At 35.7% G+C, this 19,660-nt stretch overlaps 1 protein-coding gene across 2 annotated transcripts in view; it reads left to right on the forward strand.

The window, feature by feature from the left end:
- sugct (succinyl-CoA:glutarate-CoA transferase) overlaps positions 1–19,660 on the forward strand; it is a 204,487-nt gene that overhangs the window by 30,172 nt on the left and 154,655 nt on the right. For both annotated transcript variants that reach the window (XM_088919040.1, XM_088919042.1), the window contains exons 8-9: positions 398–541; positions 16,468–16,563. In XM_088919040.1, the coding sequence (XP_088775166.1) occupies positions 398–541; positions 16,468–16,563 (240 nt within the window). The remainder of the gene's footprint in view (positions 1–397; positions 542–16,467; positions 16,564–19,660) is intronic.

The following is a 19,660-nucleotide window of genomic DNA, read 5'->3' on the forward strand; positions in this document are numbered from 1 at the left end:
TTATGGCTCTGAAAATATGAAGTTTATTTTTGGAGTATCGGGCTGACGTGTCAAATGGGGTGTCATGGGCTCAGTTTTTCTTTCTTAATGAAAAATGTGGTAGAATAAATGGTGCACAAGAGTAGTTCAAATACAGTATACTGTATGTGTGAAACCAAGAGAGACAGCAGCAGTACAAGAGTCTGTAGAAATAGGAAGGATCTCCAGGTGAAGTCATATTACTTTGGTGTTGAGGAAAAACAGGAAGGTGGTATATGAAGGTCAAGTCTTCATGTTTGTCTAGACTCTACTCTACAAGTTAATAAACCACTCATTGCTACTAAGACCACAGCATGAGGTAGATGATAGATGTGTCTTCTTAGCAGTAAGTGATCCAGAGATTTTCCTCTTGCTCCAGGATGGAGATCCGGTCAGGCCAGGCGTGGCGATGACAGATCTTGCTACGGGGCTTTACACTCATGGGGCAATAATGGCAGGTCTGCTGCAAAGACAGAAGACTGGAAAGGGGCTTCACATTGACTGCAATCTGCTTTCATCTCAGGTATGTGATTTACTTTAGTTTAGTCCGAGTTTAACTGCAATTTTGTGTGCTTGTATTGTGTTGCTCACTTTTTAGTGTTATTTTCATGACTTTAATGTGTATTGCAGAAAGTGTGAGCCTTTGTCTTTGATGGAGATTAAATGTTTATGGAAATGTATGTGATGATGACTGTACATTATATAAGTAAACAAATAATCGATTTTGGGAACAAACTAGTAATTTATTTTGTTTCCAGGTAGAAAAACCAGGGGTTAATGCATTGTGGTGCCCCACTGTGCTTTACAAATTTTATTGATGAGCACATCACTTGTGGTAATTTCAGTTAATTCTTAGTAAAACACCTGTGTTATGTTGTCCTGGGAAGTGAATTTACTGGGACTTCTAGTACAGTGAATGGTGGAAAATACCCTGCCTATGCTCAGTTAGCTCCCTGTCCAGAAATCCACCACAAATGTCAGAGCTCTGGTGCTTCTCATGACTCTTTTGCCTTTTTAGAAGTGGGCAGTTTGAGCTCGGGTATCGTCTTCCATAGAACTACTGCTGCTTTGGATAGAAAACCAATTGCAAACAAAAACAGACAATCTTTCTATAGCATCTTGATGTGTCAATTACAAGCTACCTTTGTGTCTAAGTCACTGTGTTTCATCCCGGGATCACAGATGCTTGTGGGAAGGGAAGACCATTTCCTTTACTTCAGGAGAAGTATAAAAAATGAATTTCATGAAAGAAAATGTTATGTAGCCTGCACAAATGCCCAAGCAATGTTATATATACATAGAAAGACGTTTTCCACTCAGGTTTTAAAATATCACATTTGGATATTTTAGAATAACAATTATTTGGCGTAAGTGTGAAAGTGGTCCAACAAGTTCTACACCTGTAATATCTGCAATTTTCTTTTGTGACATATCAGTTTGGGTTTTAACAAATTAAGGATACGTGACTGTGTAGCATGTTCAGTATTGAGTTTCGTTAATAGCAAAACATGGTAGGTGCAAGGAAATGAGAGAATGTCCTGTGAATGTCCTGCTTCTGCAAATACTCTCCTTGAAGCAACACTGTTATTTTTTAAATTGAAGAATAATTTAGAATCAAAGGCAGGTTAGGTGATTTAATATTTGTAGTTTTGACCATTAGAGAGTTTACACAGTAAATACTGTAGGAAAACACCACTTTAAGAGTAAAAGCTTAGAAATACTGTACAAATGAGTAATGAGTGATGATGAAACATAAGAAAACAAACATAATGGAACCCTGGATACTTCAGTGTGTTTGATGACAGGTTGTACATACAGTAGATGCAACCAAGTAAATGGTGACAGCATAATTAATTCATGTAGAAATTATCTTCAGTATTCATAAAACTGTATTTTTCTAGTACTTGAGAAAAATGTGGGTATGATTAAGTGTTTGAAAAAGAAAAAAGTATGAGTAACACGTGGTGAAGTTTCACTGTCTTCCTGTAGACTGTGATGTAGTCTAATATACTGTACACTGGGACTAATGAACATTAAAATCACAGTCTTGTTTGCTTTATTTGGAGAATGGACTCTTGCTCACCAAAGTTTGTGGATATGTTTTTTTTATATATTCACCTGCTGCCGCACAATTTTCCATCATCCATCTCTCAATCTGATCATTATGCTGCCTTGCAGCTAGAAACAAGCCTGGAACAAGCACCAGCTGAAACACAACTGTTAACAATTTGGTTTCCCCTGATATATGAGATGTAGGATAATTAATATTATTGTCCTATGTTTCCTTGTCTAGTCACCTGTAAATGGAAAAAAAATGTTTCCGTGAAGTTGGAATCACTGTATATATTACCTTCAGAAGGCTTTCTTTTGTGCCAAGAGTGTACATTATTATTCACATGTGGAGACTTTTTCCACATTCTTTTTCCTCAAGTAACTCTGTTCTGGAAATAACTTTCAGACTTGCAGTACATTTCAGCAGCAGAATGAAAAAAAGCCAAATTGATGACCACTCTTTCAACAAACACCTTTTTAGGACATTTTAAGTACTGCACTGTTTTATTTTTTTTATTCTCCAGTATGCCAGAGTAACAAATAGTACAGGATGAAATCATTTCAAGAGCAAAAGACTGGGTGAAAAGAAATAAAAGGTGTTAGTTGCCTTTTACTTTGTGCCGGAATCAATACAAGCAAGGCAGAGAAAAATTGAAAAAAAAAGTCAGCTGGATTGACTGTAACAAAAAAATATTTTCACTTCAATGCTATATGGGTGTTCTTTTTTCGTGAAGATGTGTCATTGTAATCCTAGAACTGTATGATCTTGCATTGTCCTGCTAGAAAATCAGCTCTTACAGATTGGCTCACAGGAACAGAAAAGCTGTTTGCTTAGTCAATATGTCACTGAGCAGCATGGTTTTCCTCAGTCTGCAACAGGGACATTCTTAGAATTAAAGAGACTCCTTCCTCCATCATCATACAAATTGTACCTCTGCCCCTTCAATTGACTTGAACAATGCAAATGTCAGCACAATGCATTTCAGCAGGTATGTCACAGGCAAAATAGCATCAATTTGTGAATAAAACACTGATAGAGCCCAACTGGAAAACACAGTACCCTGGCAGGCTGATACAATCAATAAAATTTCAATAATCTACTGTATAGTCACATTGATGTAATTAAATATGAGAAACTTCTTACAATGCATTTAATAATAATGATAATTGAAACTGAGATAAATATCTAGATAGTATTATAAAAAGAATAAAAGATGTCTAGAGCATAAAATGCTGTCATGTAGTGAATCATTTGTTAATTATTTTAGCTTAAAGACTGTTCTTTGTATTTATTTTACCTAAGTTACTTAAAAGGAGTGAAAACCTTTACCTTTAACATTAACCACCTGTTGTTGCCACATTGTCAATGCCTTACAATGCTTATTGCTTTAATTCAAATGCAAAAGAACCTAAGATTTTAGTTCAACTTTAAATCTTAACTGGTTGGAAGAAAAAAAATAAAACTTTGGTTACTACTTAAAAAAGACCTGTTGTACTATGAAAGCCTTAAAAAATAAACTCTCCAAGGAAATGACATGCCGTTTCAAATCTGAAAGCTTGGGAAAACAAACACCTTTCTGTTACAACGGCCTAAAACAACCTTTTGTGTTTAGTTTTGTTGCACAGCAGGAGAGATGGAGAAATGCTCACAATAATAAATGGTGAAACTGTTTAATCAGATTTGCCAGTGTTTTCGTTGGTATCATAAGCAGTCAGTCTGTTTTTAGAAAACAGCAGTGGTGAGCAACTGTACTGTATGTCAAATACCAGTGTCCTGTGATATTTTATAGTACATGTTTATGTATTTTGATATAATCAAGTTTTAAAAATATACTATTTAATTTGTAGTCTACCCTATTTGTAAACCACAAGAAAGCTTCTCTCATGGGACGAAATCTTGGCCTGAAGTCAGAAGTGGGGGGTGGATGTTGACTCAGTAGGTTAGGTTGAAAGCACAATTACTGCAGCAGTTTTGACAGTCAGCAAGCTTGAAAGAGAAAGGAAAGAAAAGACAGACTACCACATAGACATTATTAATTGCTGTGTCCTGTTGATGAATGATTTACTTTAGTGCTCATGTAAACATACAGGACAGTCTCCATTTCTTGTATTGAAAACATGCTTAGACTAGTCTTGTAGTGAATACTGTATAAAGATCCACAACACAGCAGTAAAGTGAAGGGAGAATGCATTTTGAAGGTACTGCACGTGATGCTTTAATCTTTTATCAGAAAGTTGCTTAGTCATGGCAAGCGTTATGGCAACTTAGAGCTTCCCAGGATGCATAGGGTGCAAAGTGGGACAGCACATTTGCTGGGCACCAGTTCATCACTGGGCACAAGGACACACATAAACAGGCACATGGTGGCACCAGCTACTCCAGCCAGAATGTTTTTAAAAGGGTGAAGGAAACTGAAACATCTAGAGAAAACCCAGATGAACTTGAGGAGGACATGCAGACACCATACAGACCTCAGCCCAGTCTGGATTCAAATGAAGGACTTCATGGGTTTGGAACTAATGCAGCTTTTGTCTAGTCATTTTTGTTCTCAGGCTTTGTTTCATAGTTGTTATACCAGTGTTTTAAAATAATAAAACTTGCACATGCAATGTGAGATAGATTTTTATGCATAAAATGTGAAGATTACAAATGAACACAATAACCAGTGAGTCTGTGGCCTCATTTCCTGAGAAAAAAAAATCCTAACATTAATATACTTAAAACTTTATTCCCAAATTTAGCTTTGGGTTCACGGCTCCTCTGCTCATTTATTTCTGTGTATAGTTTCCTTACCGGAAGCATCTTTTATGTCTCTAGAAGGATCTTTTAGTACAGCTGTATCCAAACATTTATACAGGACTGCTGATTGTGTGATGAAAAGTTGGGGAAATTTGTTTTACAAATAACCTAAAATGTGAAGAATAGTTGGTGCCTTTAAGTACTGCAATGCTGTCAGCACTGTTCTTGGGGACAGTACGTTGCTGTAGTAGAATGAAAGTGTAAGTGCAAATTAATAGCAAGTCTTCCGGAGGTGGTTTCAGTGTCTTTTACATTGGGTTAGAGACCCTCACAGTCAAAGGCCTTTCGTTCTAATCTGAGTTATAATTTTTGTATTTGAGAACTTAAAGGTCCTGCATCTAAACAGTGTCCTTTGGATGATACTTGTAAATAAGAAGGATGTGGGTTTGGGAAGTGGTTCTAATTATGTAATTGTTTTTATTCTTCTGTTGTGGTTCAGAATTCTTTGCAACGTTTTGTGAATATCCTTCCTGCATATAATTGTATCCAGGACTTCGTACTAACTACTAAGTTGCACTAGTTTTGTAAGTATTTAGTCTTCATTCTTCTTAGAGATGTATCACACTTTTTTTCTCTTTTGAAAGTGTTGAGCAATCCATTCTGTGTCTATATTTAACCTGGCAAACTTGGCTTTGTGGCTTTAGAGTTTCCTAGTACACAGTTTTGTTTTCTATATTTCTTTTTTGTATGACCTTTGTTGTCCCTTCAGTTTCTGCTGTGGCAGTTACCTTATCATTTGAAATGACAGTTTTTGTACTACAATCTTTGCAAACAGCCACATTACTTGAATCACCAAGAACCTAAGAAATGTTTTGACAGCTCTTACACAAGGTAAATTTGTCTCTATACAGCAGTGCTGCAGAAATATGAGAATGAGAAATTCTACTGGGATTGCAAAAGTGGTAGTTTTCAGCTGAATTGTTCACTACTGGAAAATCAAAGTGGAATTAAATGGGCTTTATGATCTTTGATTGAGAAATGTGCAAACTGCTGTTTTTAAAGCAACATAGAACCCTTACAGGAAATCCTCCTATTATATTTAACATCTCTGTTTTTAATGTTCCTTTCCGTCTCACTCTTCTACAGACATATCCAAGAAGACAGACATTTTCAGACTTAAATGCATGCTAACAGAGTTGTGGTCAAGCTGGCTATGAAGTGACATGCTGAGCCAACATATTGTTTTTTCAGTCGTGTGCATAAACACATTCCAGACATGTACAGTATTTAATGCCACAAATGTCTTGGATTAAAATATAGTTTTTCTTATGGTACTCCATTTATTTATTGTGTTTTTTGTTAAAAATCAAAGCTGCTCTGATTTCTTCTCGTATTTACCTGTAATTACTTTCCTGTGTACCAAATCTGATCTCTCTTCCTAGAGCACAGGGAGAATACTGTATATATGCATTCTCTCACACTGTATATGAAGAATAAGGAGAAGGCCTTTTGACCAATCCAGCCCATTTAGTAGTTAGTAGTTAATTGATTCAGGGCTCTAATCCAGCCGTTTCTTGACAGAAGTCAGGTTATCTACTTCAGTTACATGGTTGGGTAGCTTGTTCCACACTCCCACAACAATTTGGGTAAAAAAGTGCTTCATGTTCTCATTTTTAAATTCACTTCCCTGTACTTTCCATGTGTGTCTTCTGGTTTGTTTGTTTCTCAAATAGCCCTGTCATAAGAAGTCTGTCCTCAGATTATACTATAAAGTAATGTCTAACTCTAGTACAGAAAACAGCAGTAGCATTTATCTGCCTCATTTTGTGCATTAGAAATGCTTCGTTATCAGGAATATTGGGACTGTGTGTTACATTACTTTCAGAGATAAATTTGTTCATGTCCATGTAGTCCAATCTGCATGACAGTGCCAATCTGTTTGTTTTGGCACTGTCAGACAGAGGTGGGCTTCGAAAACACAGACCCACTTTATTTAAAGCAAAATAAAAAAGTGATTAGGTACATATGTACACTTTGTGTGCAACACTATTCACAAAATTACTTAAATATGTTTTTTTAGCAGGATTTTGCTTTGATACAGTATACTACTGTTGTAATGTGCTCTACTCAGCTCATTTCTCTACTTTTATTAATGCCCATAAAAAGGATTAATATACCTTGGTTGCCATGTACAAGACCTCCCATGGTACAGAACAGTATGTAGCATATTAAAGGAAACATGCACATATGGTAAATTATTTAAATCTAGTTAATTAGGAAATTATGACTTTAAGGTCTTGTCTGCCTGGAATATAGGAAATCCCATGATTGTTTTCTGCACTTGCAGTAGGTTCACTAAACAAACTAGGGACTGGCCTACAGTATTATTGCAATTAACCTTTTATTGATAAAGCCCCTTCAATGTAATCCACAGTAAATACACCATATTGATGTCGGATTGTACATGGGTTGTCAGACCAGTTGTAACTGGTGGTTGAACAACAAATATAATGATTTGATGCAGTATTTACATATCTAATAAAAAATGTTTGTGGTTCTGGATAATCAGTTCTGGAAACCTGTTAAGAGCCAGTAACATTTACTGTATGTACTCCATGCTGGAAACCAGCACATGTTCTATGCTATAACTTTTTAACATTTTGTTCCCATACAATTTTGTTTCCAGACGTATCACATAATTGCCTACAGACATCAACACTTATCAGTGATTTATTGTCACTTTCCAGATTCATTCTGATGCTTTGTTTAAATATATTTGGCTTATAGTAAGATGTTGAAACATTATCAAAGACTTGGGTCTTGTGTTCATAGTAGGAAAAGCTGAAAATCTTTTAGTGATTAAAAATGGTAAAATAAACAGCTTGTGCTCTTGGCTCATGTAGTGTGTATGTCAGCATGTACTATCAAGAGTGCTTAATAGGCACATATTAAAGAGTTCTTTTTAAGCCTCAATGATAATATACTTTATGAAGTATTTAAAACATAAAAAATAAAACTGGTTTACAGACTTAGCAGCATATCAATTTTATAGTATAATTTTGTCAGTTGTCAAATATTCCTAATTAGGAGCAATTCAGGAGTGAATTTTCAAGAATTTCTATGTTAATGAAAGGAAAAAAAGGCTTTAGTGGTATTCCAAATATTTAATCTGTTGCAGATCCCATGTTTATTATAAATGGAAGTGACTTAGTGATTTATTATAATTTTATTATAATTGGTGACTTGAATACATTTAGAACTTCCAAAAATTGAAGATTCACCAATAGCAAAATCTCTGCAAAGCATCCTTTTTCTCAACAAAGAACATCAACTCCTCTAGAAATCTTTCCTTGAAAACCACACTCTTTTCGTCACGGATCAGACATTCCCACTCAGTTTTCTCTGGATGCTGTCTAGTTCTAGAATATACGTCTAGTATAACGACAAAATCTAAGTAGGCACACCTCTGTCTTGTCTGATCCAGAGTTTGTTTGAACTTGAACAGTTTCTGTCCCCCGGATTCACTTGTGCATGGTTTAAGGTTGTGGACTTTTTGGAAAGCTCTTTTAGGTATTTCTTAAAAATTCACCTGGAAGACATGATAATCATACACAGGTTTAGTCTGTTAAAGAGTTCATTTAAATGAATGAGAATTCAGCTGGAATGAAAAAACAAAAGATTATTTTAACTTTTTAAAATGATAAAACTTATTATAGTTTTATTATTTTATTTCTGTGTTTATTTTTGCTTTTCTAATGAAAACTACCACAAAGGGAAAAGCTTATGCGGGCCCCCAGCTTTTTTACTGACATCCTCTTCATTCCAATACAGGACCTCCATTATTTATTTATACAATCCCAAGGCATACAGGTACTGTAGGTTAATTGTCTTCTGGGACAATTGGCCCTGGTGAGAGTGTGTGTCTGTGTGTGCCCTGTCATGGACTGGCATCCCTTCCAGGATGTATCCTGCCTTGCGTTCATTGCTTGTCGGGAAAGAAACATTGTCCAGGGTGTATCATTATTTTAGTGTATTTCATAAATAACTTGTGTGTGCAGTATTATGAGATAAAACACCACAAATTAAAATTGCTTAGTGTTTGATACTGGCCATTGTCAAATCAATAGTCACATTTTGTTGTAAGCTTTAAAAAATAACGTTTAGATAAAACCTAGTATTTTTCCATCTGAATATGTAGATGTCATTCATACATAGGGCACATGTGAAGACCTTTGAGATTCTTTTGTTATGAGGCAGTTCTTATATACAGTACAGTACACATAAGTGGTGATTGTATTAGCACTTGATTAGGTGATAAAGTGACCTAGACTCTTTTAAGAAATGCATGGCCTAGTTTAAGAGGCTTGTGTTCAAGTCTCTAGTATTTCTAATATTTCTTTCCCCTCTCGCCCTTTCAGGAAAAGGTCCAGATCAAAACTGAAACTTACTTTTTTCTTCAGGAAAGCATGCTCCCTTGGAGACAGGTTTTTCCATTACCGAGCACTGATTACAGTTTAAGGAAATTTCAGTATATGACTATCTGAAGCTCTGGCTGAATTCTGATTTTTCTCTTCTCACTGAATAACCAGCCCTGTAACACTGCAAATCAGCTCAGTACACATTTCTGCACGGGCTGTCAGCTCTTAATAAAATCAGTCACGCCTTAAATGAAAAGCGGCATGCTTTAATACTTTGATGATATTAGACTATGATGCACTTTTTAACTCCTGTTATCACCACAAATACTGGCGGCAATTCGTGCAACCATAACATAATTTCTTAAATTAATCGCTTTTTTTATCAATGATAGAATATCACTACGGTATCTTACTAGCAAGTGTTTTAAAGTTTTGATAATTTGCTGTGCTACACTGTATTTGATTCCCGTACCTTTTTACAGATTAGCCTAAATCCTTTGTTATGAATGGGTATAATTGAACTTTGTGTTGTCATTTTACCCTTATGTGACAACCTGCCTAGGCTGGAATACGTTAAAAACAACAATTTACTGACTGAAATATGGTAGGCTGATTAAATGGTGATTTGTTGTCAGGGCAACAAATATTTAAAGACCAGGCTTTTATGTGTAATTTTAAGGAAAACTGTCGGGTAAGCACCCTCCATGTGATTTCTTTTATTTTTCTTGGAGTTCTTAAAACAAATATTTAACATCTAAGCAAGAAGATGCAAGGTTATTTTTTTTTTTAAATGATGATGGTTGAGTAAGGGATTATATTTCGTGTGGATTGGGCAGAAGGAACTCTTTGTGGTGCACGGAGAAAGAAATTGGGGTTAATTTCAAACACATGATCTCTGCAATTAACATAATCAGCTCAAATTGGAAACACTTGAAAATCCAGTTTGGCATATCCGGAATGGATACAAACAAACTGAAGGAAAGAAGATTCCATCTCGGCACCTTTCTTTAAAAAAAAACAAAACACAGGGATATGGGAATTGTGGCTGGTTTTCATAAAATGGTGCCTTCCTCCAGTAGTACTTAATCCTACAACCAGATATTGTTTTTCCAAATTCTATAGAAAATTTCAAAAAGACAATAGTAATATTTGGAAGTGAAGTTCCTATGCCCCATATCCTGGCATTGTAAGCAATACATTATTACAAGGGCTACAGTTGTGTCAGCTATAACATTTGTGGACTTGTGGGAAAAAAAAACAGGTAAAAAATTAGAATTATGTGTCAGATTTATTTGGTCTTACTTTTAAAACAATTATATTTTTTGCCAAGCTTGTGTACATGGAATAATTTCATGCATCCACTCTCTTTAATGGCATAAGTTCATATTCAAAGCGCATGCTATCTTTTATGTACTGTACAGTATAAGGTCAGAGTAAAAGGAACTTTTATTAAAAAAGCATGAAGTACATTGGTGTCAAACGATGAGCAAGTTGTTTGGTAATTTGACTTATTTATTGTGAGCTGTAAGATAAGATCACAGTTTATAGACATGTATTAGCAAAATATGTCAGCACTTCAACTGCAATTCTTGATGTGGTCACTATCACAGTTAGCCTTCTTGTTATTTAAGCCAGTGTAACAGGTCTTGACACGCTCCATGTCTTTTAGAGGCCCAGGCAGACTGATTAGTGATATGAGTTTGCAATTCAACCCACATAAACACCATTCCAGCTAAAGAGTCACTTTAGAGGATAAAACTGGTAGCTTTGATACCCACCTGGTCAACCAGATTAGCCTCCGACCTTTGTCAACCCAAGACAAAGTGAACTGAGCCAAGCTATGGCAGCATGTCAGAGGAGACGTGTGCTACAATGAGTTTTTCAATGCTTTTTTTTCCTTAAAATGACAATGTTAGGATGCAATATGTTAATACTGAAGAACTATATCTAATTTGCAAATCCAGATGCTTGAGTGTTGTATTAACTTTCATATACTGTAATATAACACTAATGAATGTTTCAATGATTTTTAAGGGGAGAAAAATATTCCTTTGGAATGCAACCAAAGCATTAAGATGAACAAGTAAAGAAAAGAAACATCATTGGCTTTGGTATCCAGTCATTTGAAGCAAGTTGAACATGTTCAGACTTTTTCAGGTTTTATAATTTTGGTTATTTTGGATATTTGGTATAATTTTGCATTGTGCGTTTCTGCATAAACCAAATATCAAATGAAATGTATCAATTATAACTGCAACAAGTTCACAAAAACATTGTATGGGTGCAGTTTATTCATTAGGCTGATAAATACAGTACAAGTCATCAACAAGGTTACTCAACAGGAGGGGCTGAATGTGACAGATTAGTAGCACAGTTGTGTAACTGGAACGAATGCTTGCACCAGGTGGATTCTGTCGTAATCTTCTCACATAGTCTGGACTAGTATATTCCTACTTTACTGGTCTCTAAGTCTTAGATGGCATGTCATCTCACGAGCTCAGTGGGGCTCATGTCTGGAGAGTAGGGCATCCACAGAATGACTGTGACATTCTCATCATTCTTAGACTTAGTCCAGCCCCCAACATACTGAGAGCATGAAGGTGTTATTCTCTTGAGAAGTGGGGCATACAGGATTCATTTTGTGTTTTTCTTTCTTGATTTTCATTTTGTTTGACTTACCACAGTCATCTTAACACATAGTCCCAATCAACTTTTTTCCCAATGAGGAGATCCATAAATCAAATTGATGCCAAAATTATACAAAGCAAAGCCAAAAATACATAAACACACAAATACAGTAAGTCGTTTTTTTTCTAAAAACATACATACACAAATAGAGTGACACGTTTCTATGCTTAGAATAGGTTCAGCAAAATGTTTTTTAAAAATGATTTATCTTTTATTTTATTACATTGTGGATAGGAGGAATGTAATGTGCCTTGTTACTTTACATTAAGTTAATAAAAATATCCAGGCAATTAAGTTGTATAAATGCAAAATGGTGAATATTGCAGAAACCAAGCCATTTTCAACACTTTCTCGTTCTATTTAAAGCTCTAAATATTTGATCAAACCAGAGAAGTGTCCCATGCTTTCACAGAGCAGAAAAAACAAACACAAGCAAACAATGAAGACATTTTGCGTTTTAGTACAGAAAAATAACTAGATGAAGTTACAGCTGACATTCTGTAACATTTGTAAAGATGTGTAGACTAAAATGCTGAGCTGGTATATAGAGTGAGTGGGACAGGTTCTGTTTTGCCATATGTCAACTTTCTTTTATTTCTACATGTTTATTAGGTATCAGATGTATTCATGTTCATTGGCACTTTTTAGAGGTGTTAAAGAAAAGAGGTGCTTAATGAAAACACTTTAGTGCTGCTAGTATCGGTGAGACGTAAGTTTCTTTTCCTAGTGAAAAGATAGTTTTGTAAAAGTTTGCTTCTTAAAGTTTTGTTCAAATATAGTGTATAAAAAGTCTAAAACTGATATAATTGTAGCTAATTATTATAGCTTGACTAAACCAGCGTTTTCCTACACCTGTGCACCTAATTCATTTTAGTGCAGAAGACTGGAGAAATAGCACAGAAATGCTGAACAGTCCCCTCACTGGAAATTGAATCCATATGTGGTCATCTTGAATGGTTTATTTAGGAACGTGAAGGTGAATAAAAGGGATTTCTGTTGTGCCTTGCAATGTGCTGCACTTCCCTCTGGTCTCCCAAACCAGAAATCATCCCTTTTTGAACTGTTTGCCTGCGGTAGAGCTGGATACATTTAATGTTCGCAGCTTGGTGCCTACATTTTTCACAGTAAGAAAGAGCAATAAAACTGTTGGCTTTTACCCATTTGGGAATGATTCATATCTTTTGATATTTGGCTGTTGTGACTGATTGGCTCAACAGCTCTGGCAATGTCCACCTAGAAGATTTCTAAATTTAACTAGTTGCTTTGAAGACATGATTAGACTTTCCTGTGTAAACATTTTTTCTGTGTATTTACAGGCAGAATCTCATTTCACTTAGTGAGTAGTAATAGGAGTGTTCAGGTCATTAGAAACGTGTCCTAGGACTTTGTAAGCCATTCTTGATCATTTAGTCTAACCAGAAGCTTGTTAATCATGAATATCTACTTAACAAGCTAAAATGTACCCTGATGTAGATAATGCATGTGACAGATGTCATCCCACTGGTACTCTAGTTATTTGATAGCCATTATTAGATAGATAGCCATTATTTAGATAATGACAGTCCTTTGATTCTACAGCTCTTGTTGCGGTGTTTGGTACCTGAGGAGGTGCCCCTTTCCAGTCAAACACTCTGACCTTTGCATCATTACTGGCCTGTGAAGTTGAAAGTTTGTTCCCCTGGTGGCATGTAGCCGTGCCCTCTCATGATAACTGGGTCAGAAATATACTGTATGTGCTCATAATAGAGAAGATCTTATACATTGTATCCCATACAATATTCACATGAGACGTGTAATATTGCATAGCTGGACTTCCTCTCTTTTTTTGAGAGCTTGTAGTCTCAAAAACCTTTGTAACATCTATCTACAGGCTGCATCATTTCCATTGCCCAAGGCTCCCTTCCTTGTTTCTTTTATTTGGTTTCTCTTGGTCTTTTCGTCTTTTGTGTTTCTAACCTCGTTAAAAACATTAAAGGAATCACACATATGCCAGTGGGCATGAACAAGCATTGTAACATGAAAACCTGTCTGTATGTGCAGTACTCTTCTGAATGCCCCAGATTGATTTGAAAACAATTAAACAGTACCACCAAAAAAACGTGAACAATTACCTGGATAACTGATTAATGATTATTTTTAAAACAGCATTGTATTGCTTGATGATTAACTAGGGTTATTGCATGTTAAAAAGATTCAAAACGTGAACTGGGTTTGGAATGCTGAAATGATGTTTTGTTTTGTCCAAGCAACACATTTGTACAGTTACTTGGTTGCAAAATACTGCATCTGCAAAGAAAATACAGTAGAGTAGAATGTATCCATAAAGTAAGGCAAAATAATTATATAAACAAAAGAATATTTACTTGTAATTTTTTTTACCAATTATATTATACTTTTTATAAAACCATCAAATCTAAAAACATCTAAAATATTTATAAAAGATTTTCCAACTGTGGATATGAAGTATAATTAACAGGGTAGAATAATTAATACACCGAATGCAATAACATTATTTAATGCATTAATCTTGTTTTGAATATTTTTAATATTTCAGTTTTGGTCACCACGGTACCAAAAGAGTTGTATGCGTCTGAAAATACGTTAAGAAGAGCATCTGGGTCTCCTCACAGCTGTTTTTTTTTCAATATACTAAGGAGTCAAAGACCCTTTCATTGCAATGATAGTAATTGCCACAGATTGCTGCAATTGTATTGGAAAATTCTTGTAACCAGCTTGTGCCTAGTTATTCTGGAACTATTCTGGAACAATAATCACCGTATTTTACTATTTAATTAGAAACAATCAGAAAAGATTTTTAAATGTATGGAAGTATATAAATAGCAGGAACTCAAACTAAAACATTCTATAATTACATATGATTATTTAAAGCCAGTTGGCATCGTTGATGTGCTAAGGTTTACAGCAGTGTGGTGTGAAGAATCTTGTGTTTTCATCTGGCGTTTTTCCTTTTTTCTTTCGTGGTGATTTAGGAATGTTTTGTTTAATTCGTGCTGGCATTTTTGTCAGAGCCAGGCTGTCGTTTGTAGAGGCTCAATGTTGTCCAGGGTTCAAATGCTGGTTGCACTTGATGGTGACCTTCAGACAGAGTCATATTTTGGTGTAGAGACATACTCTTCTCACTTCAAAAGCAGTTGTGTATGTCAGCTATGACAACATTTCATCATATGACAACATGGCTTTCCTTATCTATGGACACACATTTTTTTAAGTGTACTTGCTAACTGAAACGTTTCCTAACCTTTGCTCTGTCTTAGTGTAGTTTTAAAAAAAACCCAACAGCTCTGATTATTTGGTATTTAGATAATAATATAATAATAATAAACTTTATTTTATATAGCGCCTTTAAAGGTGGCTTCTCAAAGCGCTTTACAGGATGACAATAACAATAAATAAGAAGAGTATAACAATAAATAAGGAGAATACACAAGATAAGACACAATTACAATATATAGAGGAGACCGTGGATGGTGGTACTAAGAAGAGCAGAGGGGTGAAGAATGGAACCAGTTAAGTAAAGGCTTTTCTGAAGAAGAGGGTTTTGAGTCTGGATTTGAAGGAGTTTAGAGAAGGTGGCTCTCTGATATCCTTGGGCAAAGAGTTCCAGAGCTTGGGGGCATAACAGGAGAAGGCCCTGTCACCCATACAATGTAGACAGGCTTGGGGGACAGTAAGGAGGGCAGAATTTGAAGAGCAGAGGTTGCGAGGTGGGGAGTAGGGCGATAATAGTTCAGACAGGTACTGAGGTGCCAAGCCATGCAGAGCCTTATAGGTGAGCATGAGGATTTTAAAGTCTACATGGAATTTGACCAGAAGCCAGTGCAAGGACTCCAGGACAGGAGTAATGTGAACACTTGCATTAGACCTGGTCAGGATTCTGGCTGCTGAATTTTGGACATACTGCAGTAAGGTAATGGTAGTCCTTTACATTCTTAAAGCATTTGCTTGCTTGCCTTACTGTGTGCCCTCAAACTGTGAGATATGTAGCCTGAATAGAATATTCTAATGGCGCAGTGGTTAGCATTCCTAACTCGCAGTGCTGGAGCCCTGGGTTCAATTCCCAAGGTGCTTTCTGCGTGGAGTTTGTATGTTCTCCCCATGTTCTGTGGGTTTCCTCTGGGTGCTCCGGTGTCCTCCCACAGTCCAAAGACATGCTGATGGGTTTATTGGTGTCTGGGGAAATGGTGAGTGTGTGTGTCTGTGTGTGCCCTACTGGCATTCCATCCAGGGTGTTCCCATTCTTGCACCTGTTGCCTGTTAGTCTCCAGCTTCTCCACAACCCTGCATTGGATAAAGTGGTTAGAAAATGGATGAGTGGATGGACTAATCGTATCTTCCTTACAGTACAGGAATAAGTAAAGGTTTATTCCATGCTGAGAGGAGAAGAAAAGAAACAACGTTTCAGCTGTGTGGGGGCCTTCTTGTAAAAAAACCTTTACTTGTTCCTGCATGCTGACGCAGCCTCCTACGTGAAATCCATCCTTACAGTACTGTGAATGAGGAACACGCGTGTCATGTCTTTTCTTCCGGCAGGTGGCGTGTCTTACCCATATAGCAGCTAACTATCTGAACAGAGGGAAGGAGGCCCGCAGATGGGGCACGGCTCACGAAAGCATCGTTCCCTATCAGGTACTAGCGGCGCCACACGTACAGTATAGAAAAACATTTTGAACATTTTTTTGTTAAAAGTAATAAAATAAAACCTCATCGACACTAGCAAAAAAATATAAATGACCAAAATCCACAATTAAACACGTTTTGAAGTTAAGGCACAGTGTCTTCCCATGTCATTGCTGTTTGTGCAGTCAAAACAAAAATAGGGGTGAACTTGTTCTCATAGTTTCTCAATGCAGAAATTCCAAGAATGCAAATGAATGTGACCCAATGGGATCTAAGGATGCAGTGTTTTAAACAAAAAATATTAAGATTTGAAGGATATTTAAGTAGGGGCATTGAATCATCTTTTTGTTGATAAGGTCCCATTTTTAAGCAGCCAAAATGATAAATTTAGTGTAATTGTTACTATAAACTGGTTATGTGTATGTGGATCCTATTGTGGACTTTGAAAATGAGTAAAAGTCACATCTAGCTGTATAAAGCCCTTTTAGTAATACAGTAATGCAATTTGGTATTCACATAAAGTAAGCCTTGAACCATGAAGGAAAAAGGCTTATAACAACCTTGTGAACAATTTATTTTAATCATAGCTTGTGAGAAACCACAAAATAACAGAGAACCTTTCTCTCCCTTTTTTGGAGGAAGTCCCAAGTCCAACTCCCTAATGATACACCATAATAAAACTGTTAATTGTGCAATGGGTCGAAAGGACTTTGGTATTTAACATGGTAACTGGCCAAATTAAACAGCGTAAATCTTGTCTTGTCATTTGCATTACCCTAGGAATCACAAATACATGTTGTTGAATAAAATAGTAGGAATAGTGTGCAGCACAATTGTAAAGGCAGACCAAAATCAGTCTAAAGGAACACATAGTAAAGAGCAATAATTTTATTGTTATATTTTAGATTCTATTTTATTTGACTGATTTAAATGTGAAAGAATTAATCTCCAGACCCTTGTTTTTTTAAGTATAGTATTGTTAATTTATCCCTGGTCAAGAAATTGCAGTCCTAACCTTTAGTCATTTGTGAAGAGTTACACAAATTTGTATGAATACCAAAATCTATGTACAGTATTTGCTTAAGTGTACGGATATGTCCAATGAGCACTATTTACAGGAGACATCTGTAACTGTACTTGTAGTATATTTGGGATCATTATAAAGGTATTAACATAACCATTACTCAGGCTCCTGTTCTGTAGAATTGTAGTAGCGGCTTGGTTTTTCTTTGGTTAGTATGCCTCCTAGGTTTATGTGTTTTCCAGTCCCAAAAGCAGAGTCCACATCCTGTGTTTCACAGATGCAGACATTCTGCATTGTAAAAGCCAAGTTTGGATTTATATGACCTTGAACTCATCTGACGTTAATACTCATGTCCACTGTTCAAATGTCCAATTTGCAAGAATTCCTTTTTTATTTCTTGCAAAATTAATTTATATTAACTATATGGGACAGATTCACTTACAAATTTTAATTAAAAAGTAAGGGAAATAATTTACTTGTAGTCTAGATGTGATGAAATTATATAGTTTTTAATCTAAAGGTTAATGTTTGAATGTTTCCTATGCACATTGTTATCATAGCATGCTAAGTGCAAAACAATAAGCCTGGAATAACATAGTCATAGTTAAAGTATCGGTGAGAATTACAGTCTCCTTAAAAATGTGCTAAAACTGGCTAATGATTAAAGATAAAAGCTTTTGAGGAGTTTAAGGAGTCATTAAAAACTTAAATAGTTATTTCTTAAATCATACTCACAAATATCAATGTGCATATCAGTAATGGTTCTTTTTGTTAAGTAGAGTTTTCTTCTGTTTTTCTAGTAATGAGTCTGAGAAGAAACAAAAAGAAATAAACTTTGTTTCATTTGCAACTCATTTAAATTGACAATTGGAAATGAAGGAGGAATTATGCTACGGATGTAGAGGACAAGGTTTCAGGGCTGAAAGACCAGGCAGCAGAGATATTTACATTTATTCTTGAAAATATTATTGAAAAAGCAGTCATAAACCACATTGTTAAGCTTCGCATTGAAAGAATAGGAGCCTCTTCCGGAGGGTAACAGCTATTTCTCAGTTCTTTGAGATTTTTAAGATGTAGCATGTAATGCACTAGCACAAGTAAAGGTTTATTCCATGCTGAAAAGAGAAGAAAAAAAAATGTTTCAGCTGTGGAGCCTTTTTGGGGTGTGACGCAGCTGCCTACTTGATGTAGCCTTCTTGCTGTATTTGAGACTTTGAAAGTCCCCTTATTTTCCCTGTATTCTTGTGCACCATATATCCTTTCACAAATTGAATGATCAAAAGCTTAGGAAGTCCTGGATTTTCACCAGTTTTCCTAGCCTTCTCAGTGTTCTAATCTTGTGTGCCTCCATTCACTTTCTCAAGGATTTAAGGTGACTTAAGGACAGTAGTACAGTACGGATGTGCATAACAAGGGTTTTGTATTTCATTTGCACAGAAGATGTATCATTGAAATTCTCCTTGCAGAGTTAAATCCAGTGGCAGCCTGCTAATTGCTACATTATTTTAGAAAGCAGAAGTAATTATGACTAAATAAATGCTTCTGAGGTTCCCAGTGTTCGTCTTGAGAAATAATAAGTGAGCATCTGTCTCAGGAGATCACAGAATGATATCTCACTGCCTTGCATTTGTCTTCTATCTTGACTGCTGAATAAGATAGAAAATAATTTGAGTAATCATGTAGTCTTTTATGGGTTTGCTTTACGAAAAATAAAATGCTTTTGACAAACTTATTACTCTGAAATAACATTCATGAAATAACTTTAACATGATGGTCAGGGTCAAAATGAAACTGGTGTAATTATCATTTTATTTCTTTTATTATTATCTTTGTAATTTGTTTTGCTTTCTAGTGCTTTTGCAATATTTGTCATTACTCTTGTCAACTTTAAATGGTACCTACTGACCTGATTATAATACACAAATATATACACAATTAACAAGGATAAAGCCACTTTAAGCTTTGTATTATTAAGCTTATATATTGTAGATTTTTCAGGCTTCTATAGGAAAACGGTACTTTGGTGAAACATCTTTAGGCAACCAGCAATTGTAAGATATTAGCAATAAAGACTCTAGCCTA

This window comes from Atractosteus spatula, chromosome 6 (assembly GCF_055471065.1).
Source record: "Atractosteus spatula isolate fAtrSpa1 chromosome 6, fAtrSpa1.hap1, whole genome shotgun sequence".
Classification (NCBI taxonomy): domain Eukaryota; kingdom Metazoa; phylum Chordata; class Actinopteri; order Semionotiformes; family Lepisosteidae; genus Atractosteus; species Atractosteus spatula.